The sequence below is a fragment of the Callorhinus ursinus genome, unplaced genomic scaffold (genome assembly GCF_003265705.2).
Source record: "Callorhinus ursinus isolate GAN/ISIS: 27379988/994484 unplaced genomic scaffold, GSC_fseal_2.0 scaffold34, whole genome shotgun sequence".
NCBI classification, from domain to species: domain Eukaryota; kingdom Metazoa; phylum Chordata; class Mammalia; order Carnivora; family Otariidae; genus Callorhinus; species Callorhinus ursinus.
Genome location: NW_027397096.1, coordinates 4,897,511 through 4,918,514, shown reverse-complemented (window position 1 = coordinate 4,918,514; position 21,004 = coordinate 4,897,511). Strand labels below are relative to the sequence as shown.

The 21,004-nt window shown below is 52.0% G+C and overlaps 1 protein-coding gene across 2 annotated transcripts in view; it reads left to right on the top strand.

Moving 5' to 3' along the window:
* Positions 1-21,004, top strand: part of KSR1 (kinase suppressor of ras 1) — a 145,403-nt gene that overhangs the window by 73,950 nt on the left and 50,449 nt on the right. For both annotated transcript variants that reach the window (XM_073879384.1, XM_025851469.2), the window contains exon 2: positions 4,857-4,997. In XM_073879384.1, coding sequence (XP_073735485.1) covers positions 4,857-4,997 — 141 coding nt within the window. The remainder of the gene's footprint in view (positions 1-4,856; positions 4,998-21,004) is intronic.

The following is a 21,004-nucleotide window of genomic DNA, read 5'->3' as shown; positions in this document are numbered from 1 at the left end:
ATTGCATTGAATGTGTAGATTGCTCTAGGTAGCATTGACATCTTCACAATGTTCTTCCAGTCCATGAGTATGGAATGTTTTTCCATTTCTTTGTGTCTTCCTCAATTTCTTTCATGAGTATAGTTTTCTGAGTACAGATCCTTTGCCTCTTTGGTTAGATTTATTCCTAGGTATCTTATGGTTTTGGGTGCAGTTGTAAATGGGATCGACTCCTTGATTTGTCTCTCTTCTGTCTTGTTGTTGGTGTATAGGAATGCCACTGATTTCTGTGCATTGATTTTATATCCTGCTACTTTACTGAATTCCTGTATGAATTCTAGCAGTTTTGGGGCGGAGTCTTTTGGGTTTTCCACATACAGTATCATATCATCTGCAAAGAGTGAGAGTTTGACTTCCTCTTTGCCGATTTGGATGCCTTTGATTTCTTTTTGTTGTCTGATTGCTGTGGCTAGGACCTTTAATACTATGTTGAATAGCAGTGGTGATAGTGGACATCCCTGCCGCGTCCCTGACCTTAGGGAGAAAGCTCTCAGCTTTTCCCCATTGAGAATGATATTCGCTGTAGGTTTTTCATAGATAGATGGCTTTTATGATATTGAGGTATGTACCCTCTGTGCCTATACTCTGAAGAATTTTGATCAAGAAAGGATGCTGTACTTTGTCAAATGCTTTTTCTGCATCTATTGAGAGGATCCTATGATTCTTGTTCTTTCTTTTGTTAATGTATTGTATCACGTTGATTGATTTGCGGATGTTGAACCAGCCTTGCAGCCCAGGGATAAATCCCACTTGGTCGTGGTGAATAATCCTTTTAATGTACTGTTGGATCCTCTTGGCTAGTATTTTGGTGAGAATTTTTGCATCCATGTTCATCAAGGATATTGGTCTGTAATTCTCCTCTTTGATGGGGTCTTTGTTTTTGGGATCAAGGTAATGGTGGCCTCATAAAATGAGTTTGGAAGTTTTCCTTCCATTTCTATTTTTTGGAACAGTTTCAGGAGAATAGGTATTAATTCTTCTTTAAATGTCTGATAGAATTCCCCTGGGAAGCCATCTGGCCCTGGGCTTTTGTTTCTTGGGAGATTTTTGATGACTGCTTCAATTTCCTTAGTGGTTATAGGTCTGTTCAGGTGTTCTATTTCTTCCTGGTTCAGTTTTGGTAGTTGAGACATCTCTAGGAATGCACCCATTTCTTCCAGGTTATCTAATTTGCTGGCATAGAGTTGCTCATAATTTTTTTTTTCTTATTACAAGCAGTTTTATATATGGTGACTCACTTGACCCCCACTTGCATAAAATGATACCCTTTTTATAGGTGGTGAGATTGAAGCTGAACTAAGGGGGATTTCCCCCAAGATCCTTGATCTGGGGGAGGACACTTAGTGAGCACCTCCTTTGTACCCTTGTGGCTGGTACTACCTACCAGCTGTTAAGCCCATTGGGGGCGGGAGTTGAGACTTCACTTCCAGCCCAGGGTCCTCTCTGGCGGCCGGAGAGCCCATGACTCTTTCCCTCTTGCTGCTGGTCCCGTTGCTGAAACCCCAGGTGCTTTTCTATTCGGGAAAATTTATATCTTGCGGTTTTGTGGTTAAGAAAAAAATGACATCGCTCCTGAACGGTCCCCTTGTTGGCTCCTGGGGCTGGGCTGGCAGGCCCCCCACTGCGGTTTGTCTGGGAGAGTAGCCCCCCCCCGAGTGCTTCTGCGACTGTGACCAACTTTCCAAAAAGTGAGGCCGACTTGTCTTCGCTCAGCTGGAAGCTGCTGCACACCGGCTCCCTACGTCCTTTGTGAACGAGAATAGCTTGGCGACTTGAGCAGAAACCAAACCTGTAGGTGTCGTTTTCTTTACGAGCTCCGGGAGAGAGCAGCCGCCGGGACATCAGACCTGCTGGCAAGTGGGTCACCACGCTCTGGGTGTCTTCCGCTTGCCTTGTCTCAGCACAGCCAGCCAGGCGTATGGGTGGCTAACTGGGTGCAGTGAGGAGTCCCTTCAAGTTCTGCATCGTCATACCCAGGGGACTGCCTGGTGCCGTCTAGCGGGGATCTCTAGCAGCCTTGAAGAACAGAAGCTGCTCATTCCTCTTCAGGGGGACTTGCTTTGCTTTTTGAGACTCTCAAGCTCCTGAGTGACCCCTTGTGCAGTTGGCCTTTGTTTTCTGCGATCGTTCTGGTAAACGGGCATGCCTGTCAGGACTGCAGGATGTATCGTGCGTTCATGTGTCCATTCATCCAGCAGAGGCTTTCCAGGGGCCAGCCTTGTGCCCCAGGAGCTCTGCTGGTTCCTAGTGGGGGCCCAGAACACAGACCAGGCACCTGACCTCGTGGAGTGTGCAGGCTAAGGAGGAAAACGGCTCTGGTCGGGGAGGCGGGCAGGGGGCTGAGGAGCAGGGCTTCCTGCAGGAATGGAGTTCTAAGCTGAGCTATGGCCCAGGGGTCACGGGGACGAGCCTTCTGGGCAGAGGGCCTTGAGGCCGAAAGGGGCTGGATATGTGGGAGGGGGCTGAAGTCGAGAAAGCCCCAACCCTGGCTCATTGCTGAGGTGGGGTTGGCCAATCTTCATGTTGACTTGTGACGGCCAAAGTCATCTGTAGAGTGGATGTGTTCTTAATTGGCTCCCAGGGGTCCGGTCCTCAGTTCTCACGCCAGTGGCAAATGGCCTTCCCAGCTGCTGCCGTGAGGGCCTGCTGCCCGACCTCTGTGACTCTGTCTACTTATTTGATGTCTGGCCCTGTCTTGGGTCAGCTCTTCGAAGCTTGAGGTTGGAGAGCAGCTTGGATGGAGGGAAGGAGCGGCTGTGAAAAGCGCTTCAACGCGGGGATGAGGCCCATGTGTGTCCTTGCCTCCTTCCTTCCTCAGGCTGTTGTAAGCAAGCGTTGTGTGTCGTAATAGGCGTGTGGGGACAGTCCCAAATGAAGTGGACATCGTCCCTGCCCCAGTAGGTACTGATCTGGGGACTTGTGTAGCCTCGGGTGTTTTCTGTACGGTAATTCAATCCCCCCAGCAGACCACGGGCTCGAAGTCACCACACCTGTTGTAGGGAGGAGAGAACCACAACTCAGAAAAATGAACCGACTTCCCCAAGGTCACATAACTGTTAAGTGGCAGAACCTACATTTGAACCCCAATGTGGTTCAACTCCGGAGCCTGGTGCTCTGTCTGCTGCCCTGGGAACTCACGTCTGTCGGGGGCGACCGGGTCAGAAGCGTGAGTATGAGGCCACCGTGGTAGGGGCTGCCGTTGCGGTGTAGACCCCACGTGTGCAAGGGGAGATGGGGATTGTGAGTAGGCCTGGGAGGTCTCGCCCAGCCCGAGGACACTGTGGCCGGAGGAGGAGGGGACTCGTCGCCACTGCAGGCAGTTGGAGCAGAGGCCCAGGGGTAGGAAAGTACTAGAAGTCTTTGAGAAGTCGCTCCTAGGTGAGTGTGCGCCTGCCCGGCAGGGTGAGCCAGGGGTGGTGTGGAGTGATGAGCCTGGGAAGGAAGGTTGGGGGCCCTGATTTTGGAACTGGCCTCTGGTCACTCTGGGAGGGATGGATCGTTATGGGGGGAGGCTGGACGAAGGACCTGAGTGCCTTTGCTTGACCCTAGAGGATAAAAGCGGCATTCACATCTTCTTGTTTGTTAACCGTGCTCTGAAGATGTTCCTGGGGGCTCAGTTCCACGATGGGACAGCGGATGCACTTCTTGCGTGGTGACTCGGGGTTGTCAGGCTCAGCAGAGAGTGTTCCATTAGCAGTGGCACTCGGAGGTGTAAAGAACGTTTGATTAGCCATGTCAGCTTGGGGTATCTGCAAGGTGTGTGGTGCAGGAAGGCCGGGGTTTGCCTCCGTGGAGGTTTCTCTAAATATTGAAACTGGGAATTGAGTGGAATTATTTTGTTCTGACTCAGTGTTCCCTCCCTGGCCATTGTGCCCACTTGACACTGAGCCACTGAGCCACTGAGCCCTCAGAAGGTGGCAGGACTTGGCAGCTCCCTGGTCCTCCTCTTGGGGCTGTGAGCTCATTTCTGTCTGTTCTGCTCACCCTTCTTTTAATCAGGCCCGAGCTGTACTGAGGTTCTCAGCCTCTCAGAGGGAGGTTCTGTTGTCATCCCATTTTCTGGAGGAGGAAACTGAGGCTCTTCTGGGCGTGGGGGCTCAGTAACTCATCCAAGGTCACAGGGCTAGGGGGTGCCTGAGCCCCCGGATCCCAACCCAGGCAGTCTGATTCTAGGCTGGAAGCCTCCTAAGTGGAAGGTGACTCATTCTCCATAAACCCCCACATCTTCCGTAGCCTAATGTACTGACCCTTCCCCCACCTCTCCCTAGGCAGGAAGCCCTTCTTCTTCTTCTTCTTCTTTTTTAATAAAGGTTATTTATTTATTTATTTGACAGAGAGAGAGAGAGATAGCGAGAGAGAGAGCACAAGCAGGGGGAGCGTCAGGCAGAGGGGGAGGGAGAAGCAGGCTCCCCACTGAGCAGGGAGCCCAATGCAGGGCTGGATCCCAGGACCTTGGGATCACGACCTGAGCCGAAGGCAGACGCTTTACTGACTGAGCCACCCAGGGGTGCCCCCAGGAAGCCCTTCTTATATCTTAACCCCATTCTCTGTCCTGACCAGTGTTGCCCATTGCCCTCTGGGGATCATAGTCCTTGGGGTGAGGCAGTGTCACCTTGGGGTGAGGAGGGGGTCATGGGCGGCTCTCCAGCTCTTCTGTTGGCTTTGTCAGATGTTTCTCCTCTCCTCTACCCTCCATTTCCTACTTCACTGGTGTTTGAATGACGGCAGTGGGGGCGGGGGGGGCATCCAGCAGGCTCCTGGGTAGAATGCTTGGGGCGGCCTGAATGACCCAGCTTTTCTTCCCTGGGCTCTCACAGGCGAAGCTGGTCCGCTACATCTGCAAGCAGCAGCAGTGCAGGCTGAGTGTGGCTCCTGGTGAGAGGACCTCGGAGCTCAACAGCTACCCTCGCGTCAGTGACTGGCTGTGCACCTTCAATGTGAGGCCGGCGGTGGTGCAGGTAAGCGGCTTGTGGCAACTGTGTAACTGTGGTTGGGAGAGGGGGGAATGGTTGGGTGGGGGGGTGTCAAGCAGAGGGACCATACACAAACCCAGGGACTAGCTCCACTGGGACTGTGACCGCAAGGCCATGCTCTCTACTCTCCAGAGGGGACTTGGGAGGACAGCGGTCGTGGGAGGGACCCAGGGTAAGGGTGGCTCTAGCCTGTGTCCTGGTGCCACTGCTTAATGAGCTGGACAGCCTGACCACACTGATGGTTCATTGATTCTCCATAAGGACAGCCTGCCAACATTTCTGGAAACATTGGCTGTGTGACAGGCACTGTGCTAAACACTTTGTCTAGATAATCTCACTTAATTCTCACAAAACCCCGTGAAGGAATTACTGTCATTATTGCTATTTCATACTTGAGGAAATGAAAGCACAGAATGGGTACGTGACTTGTTTGAAGTCATACATATGACTTCAGCAAGTGATCGCTTTGGGATTTGGAAACAAGAGTCGGAGTTTAGTTTTCTCTGGTATCTGCTGTAATGTACTGTTTTCGCTGCTCGGTACCCACTTCCCATCCATCCAGCCTACCTCCCCTCCCCCCCAACCAAATAACTATAATCAGCCAGTGAGCATGGAGAAGTATATCCTACGGCAGGTGTCAGGGGCACAGGGCCCTCTTGTGAGGCATCAGTAAATCAGTGTGTAGCAGGTGTAGTTCACCCAGTGAGGTCTTTTAAATCCCTTTGATTCTAAAATTAAACGTTGTCTCTTGCTATTATTTTAAAAGCAATATGAATTGACTATTTATAGACACTTTGGAAAACAGAGGAAGAAAAAAATCACATATATATTCCTATGACTCAGCGAAAGTCCATGATCATTAAGATATAAGATCATTTTGATATTTCCTTCTAGTTTTCTTCCCCCACTAATACTTAAGTCTTTTTAAAATTTCTAAGGGGTCAGACCCGTGCTGTAAGGTAGTTACTAGCCAACGTGGCTACTATGTACTTGGAACATGGCAAATCCGCACTGAGACGTGCTATAATTTCAAAGATAGAAATCCAAAGAGGCGTTGAATTCTGAAGACTTCGTGTAGAAAAAAGTAATATATTAATAACTTTTCATGTTTAGTATACATCGAAGATGACGCTCTTTTGGATATATTAAGCTAAATAAAATGTTGCTAAAAATGAATTTCATATAGACTCACTTTTTAAAATGTGGCGACTCAAAAATTTAAGTATGTGGCTTGCAATGTATTTCTCTTGGGCAACACTGGTTTAAACCATCCTGAATAAACAGTTTTGTTTTGCTGTTATCATTTGCTGTTGCTAACCAGCATGTTTTCTTTGTACTTTCACACTTAATAACCCCTCTTTTAAAGTAGCTGCATAATGTTTGATGGTGTGTATGGGATGTGGTTTATCAGGCAGAGGTTCATCCCAGTCCTTGGCTATTATATATAACACAGTGGTTAATATGATTTATGCATCTCTTTGTATATTTAGGAATTTTCCCTAGGAGAGATTTCCTGGACAGGAAGTGACGTGATCATAAAAGGTCCTGTCATGAGGAGGGAGTACATGGGGGTAAACGGGGGGACCCACGGGGTGCTCTTAACACGTCACAAGTGCCTGGCCTGGCCTGGCCCCGGCAACCCTCATATTTGTGGTGCACACCAGCAGTTACAGAGCTGGCAGGAAGGGGCTCTTGGGCGGCTCAGCCATTGGGCATCTGCCTTCGGCTCAGGTCGTGATCCCGGGGTCCTGGGATCGAGCCCCGCGTCGGGCTCCCTGCTCCGCGGGAAGCCTGCTTCTCCCTCTCCCACTCCCGCTGCTTGTGTCCCCTCTCTCGCTGTGTCTCTCTCTGTCAAATAAATAAATACAGTCTTTAAAAAACAAAACAAAACACAAAGCTGGCAGGAAGGAGCTGGTCTTTGTGAAGGTTGAGTTTCCTGGGGCTTTATTAACACTTATGCATGCACATGTGTGTGAGGAGCCACGTCTCTCCACCTGCCAGTCTCACAGCTTTCTGCCACACAGGAAGGAGATCTCAAACAACACATAATGGTTGTCCATGGTGATGTGTTTAAGATCATGGACTTGGGAGCCAGGGAGAGTTGAACGGTCGCCCCTGCCCCCCAGCCAAGCCCAACCTGTACCCCACCCCTCCCCCAGTCCCAGAGACAGAAAGGAGCCTCTCCTCACACCTGGAGGGTGCCGGGGCCCCACGGAGGTAGTGACTTGCTCAGCGTCTCGCCAGCATCATCCCTTACTTGACAGACGAGGACCACAGGTTTGGAGAGGCCGAAGGGCTCTGTGATGCTCTCGAGGTTCAGACCCGGGCCTGCTGGACTCCAAACTGTGCCTTCTAACTTCCTTTCTAGGGCCTGAGCCACCTCTGGCAGAAGGCTTAGCTCCTGAAGGCATTTTCCTTGGAGCTGCAGAGATCTGGAGTGTGCCGGACACCCAGTTCTGCCCATGTCCGTCTGTGAGAGAGGAGCCAGGCGTGCCCAGTGCAGAAGCCGGCACCATGGAGGCTGGCTGCAGGGGTGTTGAGGCTCCTGGAGAGCCCCGTGGGGGCAGCTGGGACAGGGGTCTTGCAGCCAGGCCCAGAGGTGTAGCAGATACTGAGCTAGGTGGTGTCTGAGTCAGGAGGTCGTGAGTGATGCAGCAGAGCTAGTGGAAAATGATGGGCTGGCTCATTTGAAGGGTGGGGGGGCAGTCAGGCAGGCGGGAGAGCCCAAGCGCCAGATGTGGTTTGGGAATCAGGCTGCTACCCGGCCTGGGGGACTGGGGTAGAGTGTGAGCAGAGAGCTCGGTGGGAATGACGGGGTCGCGGTGAGAGAGCAAGAGCGTCTCCAGCTGCCCAGTGACCTTCCCCGGTGACCTGGAGATCACAAGGCGGCTCCGAAACGTTTCATGCCGAGCTCTTGTTCCTCCCCTTCCATTCACAGAGACATGTTTTCTTCCCACCGCTGCCCACCTCAGAGAACGGTAGCACCATCCCCCTAGCTGCCCAAGAGGCCGTCCCTGAGTCTTCCCGTGCCCTCCCTCACATGTTCAGGCCCTTAGCCAGCCCTGTGGGCTCTACCCCTGCCCCCTCCCCCCGATCTGCAGACCTGATCCCCTCTCTCCATCCCCAGTGCCAGCCCCGCGGTCAAGGCCAGCATTCTCTCTTCCCCAAACTCCTGTAGCGGCCCCTTAACTGTCTCCCTACTTGATCATCCATCCGCTCCGTTCCACTTCCACACAGCAGCCAGAGTGTCCACAGAAACATGAATTGGATCATGTCATTTTTCAGTGCTTCCCATTTCTTTCTGAATAAATGCCCGATTCCTCACCCACTTGGGCCTCTGCTGGCCTCCCTGACCTGATCTTGCTCACTCTCTCCTCTTTGCTCCCTCTGGTCTGACCTTTGCACTCCCTCTTCCTCCCCCTGAGTGCTTTCTCCTTGGCTCACCCTGTGGACATTACCGTAGTATCCAGTCCCTTGTCACCTCCTCTGAGCAGTCTTCCCCGATAACCTGATCTAAAGATCACTCCTACCCTTTGTTTTCTACCAGTGCATCTTGGCTGATTTTTCTCGACACCGACCGCTTCCTGGAGTGTATCTAACTTATTTGTTGTATGTGGTCTGTCTGCTGTCTCCCACTGGAATTCAAGCTCTGTAACAACCCAGCGAGCGTTGGGCTTGATGTGACAATCGAGAGGGAGGAAGGGTGAATCTCATTATTACGTGGTGGGTGTCCCAGGAGTCGAGGGTTTGGTCCTGAGTGGGTGGAGACGCAGGTTACTCCAAGGTTTGGCTTTTCATGCCCTGCAAGAGAGGCCACTCTAGAATCATAGCCCCAAAGATGCACCTTCCCAGCTCTGCCCAGCTACCCACGAGTCAGCCTCTAGGAAGAGCCCTGGGAAGGTTGGTGCCCTCGGGAAGGCTGGGACAGGCCAGTGCCCCAAGGAGTCCTTGGGCCTCTCTGGCACTCCTGACCATACCAACACACTTCACTCATTAAGGGGTTGTGCTTCCGGGAGCCTGGCTAGCCCCTCGCTGCGAGGCCTCTGTAGTCTGTACGGGGCTGCGCCATGACCTACGTGCCTCTTGTCCTCCGAAGCACTTGCTTGTGAAGGTCAAGTGCTTAGAGGCACAGTGGTGTTCACTGGGGTGGAGGAGAGAAAATTTAGGCAGTTCCTCACCTGCTGTTATTCCTGAGTGAGAACCAGCCCCACAGAGACTGCTGGAGGTTTGCACACAGGTAGGTGGAAATAGCCATCTGCTGAGTGAAAAGCAGCAGGGAGTCAAAGGAAGGCTGGGAGAGCAGGGGCTGGTTGGAGGCAGTTTTCTGAATCAAGCGGCCGGGGGAGTCAGCTCAAGGCCTAAGAAGGGCAGCAGGAGGACAAAAGCTGGGCCCCGGTCTGCCTCCCACCCCCTCGCCGGTGGCAAAGCTCACTCACGGGCCTCCTCACCAGGAGGTCGGTGGAACTGAGGCCAAGGACATGGGAGCAGGAGGGGGGGCCGGGCCGGGCTGCCTGAGAGTACCTGGGGCATGGGCCAGCAGCTTTCTGCATGGGTTTTAAGAATCACAAAGAACCATTGGCTGGGAATCCATATGGTTTCCCCAAACTCTCCAGACCCCTTTTCTCAGGATTATTCTATTTCTTGCCTGCAAAACTCAGGTTGGTTCTTAGGCTCAGGCCAGAGTATGCTGAAGGTTGGGAAAAAGGGCTGTTTACCTGAGTAACCCCAGCCCCTGCTGATCAGAGAGGGGGCCTGCCTCCACTTGGCTCTGCTCCTGGAGTCTCTCCTTGTACTTGGCGGGGGGCACAGTGCTGGGGGCCCAGAGTTAGAGCAGTGTCCTGGCACAAGACTCTGACACCCACCCTACCCTGCTCACCCTAGACCCTGATGGGTCTTGTGTGCTTGTAGCCGGAATTGGTTTTAAAACTTCCACCCATCAAAGATAGGTACAAATCTCAGAAACCAAAGCTCCAAACAGCATAAAAGCCCATGCTTTGCCAAAAAAAAAAAAAGCATGATCTCAGAGATAGAACCCTTTAACTTCTGAATGGTATCTGAACATTGCTTGTTTTCTTAAATAAACGTTTTATTTTGGAATAGTTTTAGATTTACAGAAAAATTGCGATGGTTGTACGGAATTCCTGTATATGGCCTTCACCCAGATTCCCCCATCGTTAACGTCGTACTTTACCGTAGTGCGTTTGTCAAAACTAAGAACACGATGTTGGTACATCACTGTTAACTAAATTCCAGACTCTCTTTGGATTTCACCAGTGTTTCCATTAGTGGCTTCTTTCAGTTCTAGGAGCCAATCCAGGATAGCACATTGTTCTTATTTACATACAAATTTGTTTCCTTTTTTTAATTTTTTATCGTTGCTAAAATGGGCTCGTACAGTATTTTTTTAAGTCTTAATCTCATCTCTGTGAGCCATACAAATCCATCTCATTTCTCTTTAACAGAGACTAGTTACCAGGAAGGATTTCCTCAAGCCAGCTTAGCAATGACTGTGTGAGGGGTGCCCATCTGCACACGTAGAGGCGCACGCAGAAGGCTTCAGCCTGTGCCCAGAAGAGTCCACGTGCCCAGCTGCACAGCGCCGGGCCTATGGGAAGCCCTTGGCAAATTATGTGCTGGGTGTGAGGGAGTGACCGAGGAATGAATGAAAGTCATCATAGCATGGAGGCTGGAGATGGAGACTTTAAAACAGGGTCTTATCTATGTGTCCTTTTTTTTTTTTTGGTTGGTTTGGTTGGTTTTTAGGATAAAGGATCTGAATCATGAAGTCTGGCAGTTAACTTTGCTGAGCTATCCGTCCTGAAGGGCCCCAGCACTGGTATAGCCCATGGTGGTCGGAGGTGTCCCTTTGGCCTCTGCGTTCTCTGCTTATCTTGACCTTCCTGGGAAATCATGCCTTTTTGCTACATGAAGAGAGGGACTGGATGCAGACGTGGCCCCAGGCTGGTAGTGGCCCTTCCTGGTTTCTGGTGTGGATGAAGGGCCTCTGCTCTCCTCCTTCCCTTTCTGAGTTAGATCTCAGCCCCCTGCAGCTCCAGAGCCCGAGGTGGGTGCTTCTGACATACATGACCTTTGATTCTAACTCCTTTGGAGACAGACAGCTTGGGAGACACCTTTGTATGTTTACCCAAAACCATCAGATCTTCCTCTAGAGCAATGCTGTCTAGCAGCATTCTGTACTGCCCTACCCAACATGGTAGCCACCAACCACACGTGGCCACGGAGCACTTGAAACATGAGTGCGACAGGGAGGCCAAAATTTAAATTTTGTTTTACTGTAATGAATTTTCACGTAAAGAGACATATGGCCCTTGCTGGTGCTGGGCAGTGCAGGTGTGGAGCCTGCCCTGGCGGGACCCCATGCTCACAGCAGAGATGCTAGAGACGCCCCACCCCCGCCAGCCCCAGGAGCTCACAGGCTGCGGTGGGACTTGCCCAGAGCTGACACCAAGCGCCCTGATGGAAGGCAGCCTGGGATGGGGTGGGGGGAGCAAGCCGGCAAACCCACCCTGGGAGATGGTAGAAGGACCAAGAGCGGGGAGGGCTTCCCTCAGAGCTGGGACCTAGGCCGTCGGGAAGGGCAAGAGGGCGGGATTGGTCCCAGCAGAGACCCTGAGGGCTGAGGGCGCTGGTTGGGCCTCACAGGAAGTGCTCGCAAAGGGCTTGGCCTGGGGAGAGACTGGCCAGCAAACGGTCAGCTCACGGAGATCTTCGTGTGGGGGGATTTGTCTGGAGACCAGTGCAGTGCCTGAGTTTGTGGACGAGAGGGAGAGAGAGAGAGAGAGCACTAGAATTCTTTTAGGGAAACTAAAAACCCCTGCCCGTGAGAAGGCTGGGTTCATCATGAGGACAGTGCAGGGGCACCGCGTGGGGAGGGGTCCCCGAGCAGGAGAGCGCCTTCGCCCTCCGCCCTCCCCAGACACCTAGAGTCACACACTGTGACTCCTTCCACCCTCACCCCCCAGACCTTCCACAGGTGAGAAATTGCAGCTTCATGTTCTGGCTGCAGCTGGGGGGGAAATGATTTCAGAGCCTACTGGTGCGGGGCCATCCCCCCCCCCCCCCCACCCAGTTTCCCTGTTGGAAGTTGTTAGAGGAAGTGGTGAGCGCTGGCTGGGATCAGTCCTAGCAGAGAGAGGTGGGCGCTTCAGAGGCTGGGATTCCAGGGCCTAAGCCACGGGCCACAGGCTCCCCAGGGGAAGGTCTTGCTGGTGGCATTTTCTGACCGGAAGATGCAGGCAAGTCCGGTAAGGGGTTTTTGTTAAGGCCCGGACTGGGCAAGTTTCTCTTTCCCTTTTCCTCTACTGCCCTCGCACTCACTCCCAGGTTTAAAATCAGGCCTTCTCTTGGGGACGGGGAAGAAAGCTACCTGAGGTCTGCCACCATCTTGGTTTCCCATTGGCTGGGAGTGGCCATAGCTCCGTGTAGGCCCTGGCGGGTGGGCTGTGTGAAGCCACAAGCTGTGGAAGAGTAAACCGGAAAAGTGAGCTGGTATTTGGCTCCTGGGTTCAGCTTTAATGCACATGAGTCCTGCTGCCCTTCTGCCCAGCCTTCCCTCATGTCCGTCTTCCCAGCATCCCCACCCTCTCCCCCTGGGGGGCCAGAGGCCTTGCTCTTGGCAGCTGGGAGCGGCCTCCGAATGCAGCCCGCACTCTCACTGGATCTGCACCGGCTCTGACTGCCTTGCAACTGAGGATCTGAGGTGTCAGTCCCGGCCCAGCGGGATGGGGAGACGGAGGCCTGGGGGGGTGGGCTGGTGTGCCCACGTCACCCAACCAGTCAGGAGAAGAGCTGGAGATGGGATATGGAAGGAAGGAGGCATTTTGTGTATATATCATCCTGTTTAATCCTTACACCCAGGGGAGCGGGGGGAGACAGCTTGGTCCCCATTTTGTAGCTGAGCCAACTGAGGGTCAGAGAGGTTGAGTGACCTGTCAGTGCCATACAGTGACATGATAGCTGGGTCAGGATTTAAACTCAGGTCCCTGTGATTCCAAAGCCAGTCTCCCTTCCTTGACTCAGCTTCTTACTTAGATTAGCCCAGCCGGGGGTTACTGTATGCAATTGTATGATTGAATTGAACTCTTTCAGGGCGCCCGGGTGGCTCAGTCGGTTAAGCATCTGCCTTCGGCTCAGGTCATGATCCCGGGCTCCTGGGATCGAGCCCCATATTGGGCTCCTTGCTCGGTGGGGAGCCTGCTTCTCCCTCTGTCTGCCACTCCCTCTGTTTGTGCTTTCTCTCTCTGACAAATAAATAAAATCTTTAAAAAGAAAATGAATCGATCTCTGTCTCTCTCCCTCTCCCCCTTCCTTCCTGCCTTGCTCTGAGCTTTCTTCCTCTCCTCCTCCCCCTCTTTTCTTAATATCCATTCATTCGACATCCATTGGTCACTCACTTAATTACCACAGGGGATTAATTGATGAACAAAATACAGTCTTCTCTGGGGGCTTATTGGGGGGTGGGATGTACACATCTACAAATAACCACCATGGAAACAGGCTGACGGGCCCCAAGGGAGGAAGGGCTGAGATGGGGCCCCATACAGAGCTGAGGGCCTTCCTGTGTTGTCTCCTGTTCACCCAGCCATGCACTCGTTTGGTGTATACTTAGCTTCTATTATGTGCCAGGCCCTGTTCTGGGTGCTGCGCGTGAGTTCTTATCCTTACTGAACTTGCATACATCCCTCTCTCCAATAGATGAAGTACTTTCTTTTCTGGTTCTGAGCCAGAGTGCCCTCTTTTAAGCTTTGAGTGTGAAATTGCCCCTGGTTTCTAGAAACCTGAACAAAACTGGAGCGTGACTGTTCTGGTTAGCCCTGTGCTGGTCGGCATTAATGAATAGTGAGCCCATCTCCTCAATCCTCTGGATTTCTGGGCTGTTGAGTTCAGTGAAAACCGACTAGACTGGATCCTGCTCCATGCAGGCAGGACTCTGGCTATTTTGTTCGCTCTGTCCCTGCTGCCGTGTGTCCTTGTTGAATGAATGACTTCAGATCAGATCATCCAAAGAGTTTTGGTCCCTTGGGCTGAGGGGTCTCAGGAGCATTCTCACCTGGGCTCGTTGAGGGTTGTATTGCAGGGGCCATGAGGGGAGGTGTCTGGGGGCTGCCAAGGGTGGCTGAGGTCGGGGTTCCTGAGCTGGCTCTGCTCTGTTTGTTGAGGGGCCGGACTTGGCATGGCTGTATGCCTATAGCCCTGCTGTGGGATGACTTTGGCTTAGAGTGTGCCTGAGCTGCCTCCGGGGCCACCCAGCTCCTGCTGTCAGTTTCTGTTCGGTGTCCCCTCCTCCGGGATTGGCCTCAAAGGCAAGATTGCTCTAGAACACATCTAACCAGCCGGACGTATCATTGGGAAATTCTTGTGTCACACTGTTTTAATTATTGTAAACAAAAGCCCCTTATTACCCTTCTTTGGAAAGAAAATCAATATATGCATTTTGGTGGCTCGGTTCTCATCTGGACGCTTTTGGGCAGGTGGCAAGATTGGAAATAGACAGCCCAGAACCTGGTGTTGGGAGGCGGACAGAAAACTTGATTTTGCCAGTAGCTCATGGACAAGTCCCTCACCTCTCAGCCTGTTAACTCGTCTGTCGGTTCTCTAGCTAGAAACTGAGCAGTCATTTCTCGTTCCTTCTGCTTCCTTACCTCCACATTTGATTAACTAGCAAAGCCTGCTGGCTCTATTTCCAAATCCATATCCCAAGCCCACCTATATCTCTTTTTCACTACTGCTCCCCCCTCCCCTGCCCCAGGCCTAGCTACTGCACGGATTTGTGCAGCAGCACCTACATCACTATCTACTCTTGCCCTCTCCTTCATTTCATTTTCCATAAGCCAAGAGTGATTTTTCTTAAAAGCCAGATCCGATCATCTCACTTTTCTGAGTACAGTCCTTCGTCTAGTGTCTTGCCTTCAGCATAAAATCCAAGCCCCTTCACCATTACCTGCAAGGCCCTGAAGTATTTGGCATCTGCCTCCTTCTTCCACACTATTCCCTGCCCCCCCTACTCTTGCCTCGTGTTAGAACACGTCAGGTTTCCTGTCATAGCCCAGGGCCTTTGTATGTTCTGTTTCCTCTGCCTGGAAATTTCTGTACTCTCATGGCTAGGATCTTTAGAAGTCGGCTCTTCAGAGAGGCCACCCGGGCTAATATTAGATGCCCCCCATGTCTCAGCATGCTCTTTCCTTTTTAGCATTTATTCACAAATTTCAATATTATTATATGTATTAGTTATTACTCACTGATATATTACACACTTTAGTTTTTTTTTTTATTCTGTGTTTCCTACTAGGATGTAAGCTCCCTAAAGAAAAGGAGTACGTATTTTGTTTGCTGTTGTGTTCCTAGCCTGGAATAAAGTGCCTGGCACGGAGTTGGTATTCAGTAGCTGTCTGTCGATGAGATGAATGAAGGGGAGGGATAAATAGATGGAGGAATTCATGCTATGAGGGCACGTAGTAAGTACTAAGTACAAGCTGTTATATTCTCCTACTAGTTAGAACGTTTGCGTAGCAAGTTCCAATGCCGACTGGCTTACACTAAAAACTTTTGTCAGCATAGGTAATAGAAGTCCAGGGAGGCCTGGATGCAGAGGCTCAGGTGATGCTGTTAAGAGTATACTTCTCAGCCAGGCCTAACCCAGGTGGCAGGCACCAAGGGTACCAGCAGCTAAGCCTCACTTTCTTCCTGCATGGTGGTGGTGCTTGCCCGTGGTCCTAGAACTGTAGCTGAAAAATCCCACAGAAGGCTGTGCATGGCCTGCCTTTGGTCATGTGTTATACCAGAGCCAAGCACAGGGCTAGGAAGCTGAAAAACTCCAGTTAGCCCACACTGGGCATGGCTCAGCCCTTGAGCAGCATGGCGGAGAGTGTGCGGGCTCTGAAGGGTCGGTTTCACCTGCGCTCCGGAAGTGGATTCCTGGAGGAAAAACAGTTCTGCTGACGGAAGAAGAGACGTGCATTAACATACTCACACCCCCAGATGGCAAGAGAGGTTTTACTGCAGCTGCTGTGGTCCCCACCCTCACCAGAGGCTCTCCGTGGGGCTTCACAGAGCTAATCATTGCTTCTTGGCTTTTTACCTTTCTTTTTTTCTTAATATCCAGTAATTTACCTGGATGTGCATTTTCAAAATGTGAAAAGTATATAAATTAAAACAATAATTCTACCATTTATTGAAGATTTACATGATCTTACTACTCTGAGGAAATGCTATAAACATTTTGGTGCACTTCCTTCCAGTCAGCCTTCATTTTTGGCTTTTCTTTTTCTTCCTTTTTTTAAATGAAGTTTATTCATGAATTTATGCTATAAATTCTTTTTTTTTTTTTAAAGATTGTTTTATTTTTAAATAATCCCTACACCCAGCATGGGGCTTGAACCCACAACCCTGAGACGCAGGGTCACACGCTCCACTGACTGAGCCAGCCAGTGCTATATAGCCTCTGTGCTATACTTCTTTAGTGAGTGTTCCCAACATGCCTGGGGCTGAGCTGTGAGCTTTACGTGGAGTGTCTCTCATTCGATCCTCCGAGTAACCTTATGAGATGATGTCTTACTCCATCTGGGCTGCCATAACAAAATACCATAGACTGGGGGCTTATAAGCAACAGAAATTTATTTCTCATAGTTCTGGAAGCTGGGAAGTCCAAGATCAAGGTGCCGGCAGATTCAGTGTCTGGTGAGAACCCACTTCCTGATTCATAGACTGTGGTCTTTTCTGCTTTGTCTTCACATGGTGGGAGGGGCCAGGCAGCTCTCTGGGTTCTCTTTTATAGAAGGGCACTAATCCCATCATGAGGGCTCCACCCTTATAACCTGATCACTTCCCAAAGACCCTACCCCCAATACCATCACCCTGGGGATTAGGTGTTGAGGTGGGGGCATGAATATTTAATCTATAGCAGGAGGCAATGCTTTATGCCCAATATGCAACTAACAGTGTCACTTACCTGAGGTCCCCTAGATGGTACATGGTGTGACCAGGATTCATATCGAGGACATCTGGCTCCAAAGCAGGGGTCACAAAATACACACCCAGAGACACACACACATTTTAAATTCTCATAGATAGAACCATGTGGTACATTTGCTCTGTGATGCCTGAACACTTTTCCTTTTTCAGAATTTTATTTCAAAGCAACATTTTCTAAATCTAATTACAAGCGTCCATTACAAGAAAATTTGAAAATAAAAAGGCTCAGAAAAGAAAACAAAATCCCCCCCACAACTCCACCAGCCACTGATAGCCAGCCCCTTCTTTTACATTTCTTTTCCCATTGTACATCAAGTAAAGTTCACTGTTCTCGGTGTATCGTTCTAAGAGCTTTGACAGCTGAGCCTCATTTTTCATGGTTGTCTTGGGTGCCATCTAGGGCATTCGCTGTAGTTCATAGGACTCCTCCGTGGTTGTCCAAACCACCCAGCCCCAAATGTGTGAGAGCTCCAGGAGGGTTAGGGGTAGTTGGAGTTCATGTGGGGGTGGGGGTTCCCCAGATGATTCACCGGGAGGAGGGAAATGATCGTGTTCCTTGTTGACTCAGGTCAGACTTTCTGGAGGTGAGCAGCAAGGCGGAGAACACCTCTCTGTCTGTGGCCTGGTATCCCGGGTATCTGGGTCCCCAGGTCCCCAGGCCCCTGCAGTGAGGCCCGCCAGAGCCTGAGTGTCTCACAACCAGCACCTGCTCCGGGAGGTATGTGCTGACTCCCCAGCTCCCAGGCACAAACTATTTTTGGCTACGGTGACTGTTCACTGCAGTCATGAAAACAGAAACTCCTCTCCCTGCCTTGTCCTTCTCTGAGACACTGCACCCGGGGCTGTGGCTGCCGGGGACCCAGGGCTTGGGCCCCTCACCATGCATTGCCTGTGGAGCTGGGTGATGGCCAAGGCTGCAAGGGGCACGGGGACCCCACCACCTGTGGTCCTGCAAGAAACAGGAAGCCTGGACCAGCCCAGGCTGGAGGGTTGCAAGGTAGGTGCTGGGGTCCAGGATCAGGTGGCCCTTGTACAAGTCCCCTGAATGAGTACATTTCGCTGGTCTCCAAGTTCTTACGTTGCTTACTGTCTATAGAATATGTCTGGAGAGATCTAGATTGTGATTTCCATTTCATTGTTTCATTCCCTGACTTTCTTGTGGTACGTGGCTGGGGAACCATCAGGACCTTACTGGAATAGATCTTCCCGATCCTTCTAGTGAGTGAATGACTTTTGGCTTGTTCGTGCTTTGGGTTTGAACAGGATACATACTTGTTCTGAGCCTGCTCCTTCTGTAGGGAGCTTAAGGAACTGAACTTGTACAGGCAGCCCAGCCCTGCCTGTCAGTGCTTCTGGTCACCCAGGCCAGCGAGGCCGAAGGGTGTAGAGGGTGTTGAGTGCTAGCTTTGGAGTTACATGGACCAGGGTCCAGTCCGGGCTCCGGCGCTCCCTGGCTGTGTCTTGAGTAACTTAATCTCTCTGAGCCTCACTTTCCTTAGCCACCAAGCAGCTGCGCACAGGCCACTTCATGAGCAGTGACAGTACTAGTGGTGGTTATTTTTATGACTAGACTGTTTGTGGAAAGAGGAAGCAGAGCAGCTGAGTAAGAATCGGCATGCCTCGGCCTGGGGCAGGTCTTAGGCTGCATCGTAGGACCTGGGTGTTTGGGTGTAGCTGGTGATGTGGGGCTTGCTGCTGCTCTTCTAAAAGAAGGAAAGGGGTGCACTGTCATCAGTGGGCATGGGTAGGGGTGGGCAAGAACATGGAGTTGGGAATTTCTGCCCACTTCTATCTTTTAAGCCACCAAGACATAAGGGACTTGCAAGGCTCTGGTGAGGCCCTGAGCCCAGAAGCCCATTGCTTCTGGATTCCGTGGGGCTCTGGGCTCACGAGGTAGGCACCTGGCTTGGCATCCCTCAGGCCTAGTACCTTTGGAGGTGATTCTCAGGGTAGTCCTTACCCTTGGCTCACCTCTTAGAATCTGGCAGGAATGCAACCTTTACATCTGGGTGGGGAATGCTCATAATGAACAACAGTGAGCTCTCCCAGGGGCCCGGGTTAGCCTGGTGCTGGACGCTGGCAGGGGTGTCAGGAAATCTGGGCCCTGGTCTTGGTGCTGTTGTTCAGGGTGACCCAGGCAGGGCCCCTCTTCTCTGTGGTTCTCTGTTTTCTCCTCCATAAAATGAGTGTTGGACTAAATTGTCTCTAAGGTCCCTTTTAAGCCCTGCCCTTTGACCTTGGCAGAGGAAGGATTTATTCTCTCCTCAACCTCATGAATATCCATTAGGCCCTTTCATGCCCTCAACCCCTTGGGTGGCACCAGCAATGGCCTCCTTGGCTTGAGTCTTGGCCATCCACTTGGGCTGCACTGGGTTCCCCTACTTGGAGGCCCATTCTTGCTGTGGGGCAGGAGTTGTTTACAGGGTTTCTGGAAAACTACAGAGATCTCCTGAAAGATCTTGGTCTCCCGGTTGGATGCCCATGGGGTAGCATGGAAACAATGCAGCCCCTGTTTTCAGGTGGAGCGGCATGGTTCTCGGGTCTCCGGCCTGGGCGCACTTTCTGTGGCCCAGCGTAACCCCCACCCAGACAGACAGACAACCCCAAAGGACAGACTGCATAATTGCACGTTAGCACGTGTCCCTCTGGTAGAGGGGTCTGTGATTTGGCTCTTGGCCCCCAGCTGGGGCCAGGCACGTGCCAGGGCCCTAAGCAAAGCTGACGCGGCCTGAGGCCTCTCCGCCAGTCTGGGTGTGCTCTGGCGTGGTGGGCCTCGCTGGCTGAACTCAGCTCCCGCCCTGCGGATTTGGAGGAGGAGGAAGTTGAAGACTGGCAGACCTGTCTGGGAACCCTCTTTTTAATGGTGGGTTTGGATGGGGAGAGCTGAAGGGGGCACCAGCCAGCAGTAAAGATGACCGCAGGCGTGCCCACGCCCAAGAGCCCCTGTCCGTCCCTTTGCCCGCAGGAGAGCTGGGGTTTCCCATGGGGAGATCCATTTCAAACCAGACCCTGCTCCCTGCACCCTCTGCGTGGGATTAGCAGGCATCCCAGTTTGCCAGGTACAGCCCCAGTTTAGGGCTATTGTCCCCGGGCGGTTACACCACGCCCCCCTCCCCCTCTGAGGTGTCCCTGTGGGGAGGGTCCCTCATACACCCACCCTTACTCAGTAGCCTCTCGCCATGCAGCTGCTGGCCTGGCTCACATCCCCATTGCCACCCTGCTTGTCGTGCTCTGACCTCCTTTGTCAACCAAGGATGCCAGGGAGGGCCTGCAGCCCTGGGGAAGCTGTGCGCCCCCCCGCCCTGCCCTACTTGTGCATGAAGGGACTTTCCTGTTTGCCAGTTCCCCAGAAGTAAAGCGTCACCCAAGGGTTCATGTAGCCCTCTGGCTGCTGGCAAGCCCTCCCCCTGTCCCACTCGGACTCCAATCTTACCTTTGAATGTTCTCGTTTTTGCTTGTTTTAGAGTATTCCATTTCTGACTTGAGGTTTACTCTGGAGTCTCGAGGACAATAGGCCTTTTTTTCCCTCATAATCAGCAAACATCCTGGGTGTAGAGGACCGCCCCTGTAGATGCCCACGTGTCTCCTGTCTCCATTTTGGAAGTAGCGTGTGCGGAGGGGTAAGCGTACAGCCCCAAAGCTCTGTGTGTGTGTGTGTGCGCGCGCGCGCGTTCCTAACGCTGGATGCGTCTGGCTGTTTTCAAACCACAGCCAAGGAGGAGCAGTTTTGGGAATGTGTGTCGATGATACAGAGCAAAGTGACAAAATGCAGGTGGCCCAGACGGCAGGTGTGTGGGCCTCCCTGGGAGCCTCTCCTCTGTGCCCCCTTCTGTACCTTGTGTGCTGGGGGGGGGCTGGAGGGGGAGAAGACCTGTCAGTCGGCACAGAGGGAGGTGGGAGGGAAGGAGCAGCGAGGCTCAGGGCCACGAGGAGATGGAGCCCAGTAGAGCTGGTATGTGTTTGTTGAGTGGCTGGATGACCCCCTGGGGCCAGGGGTGGCC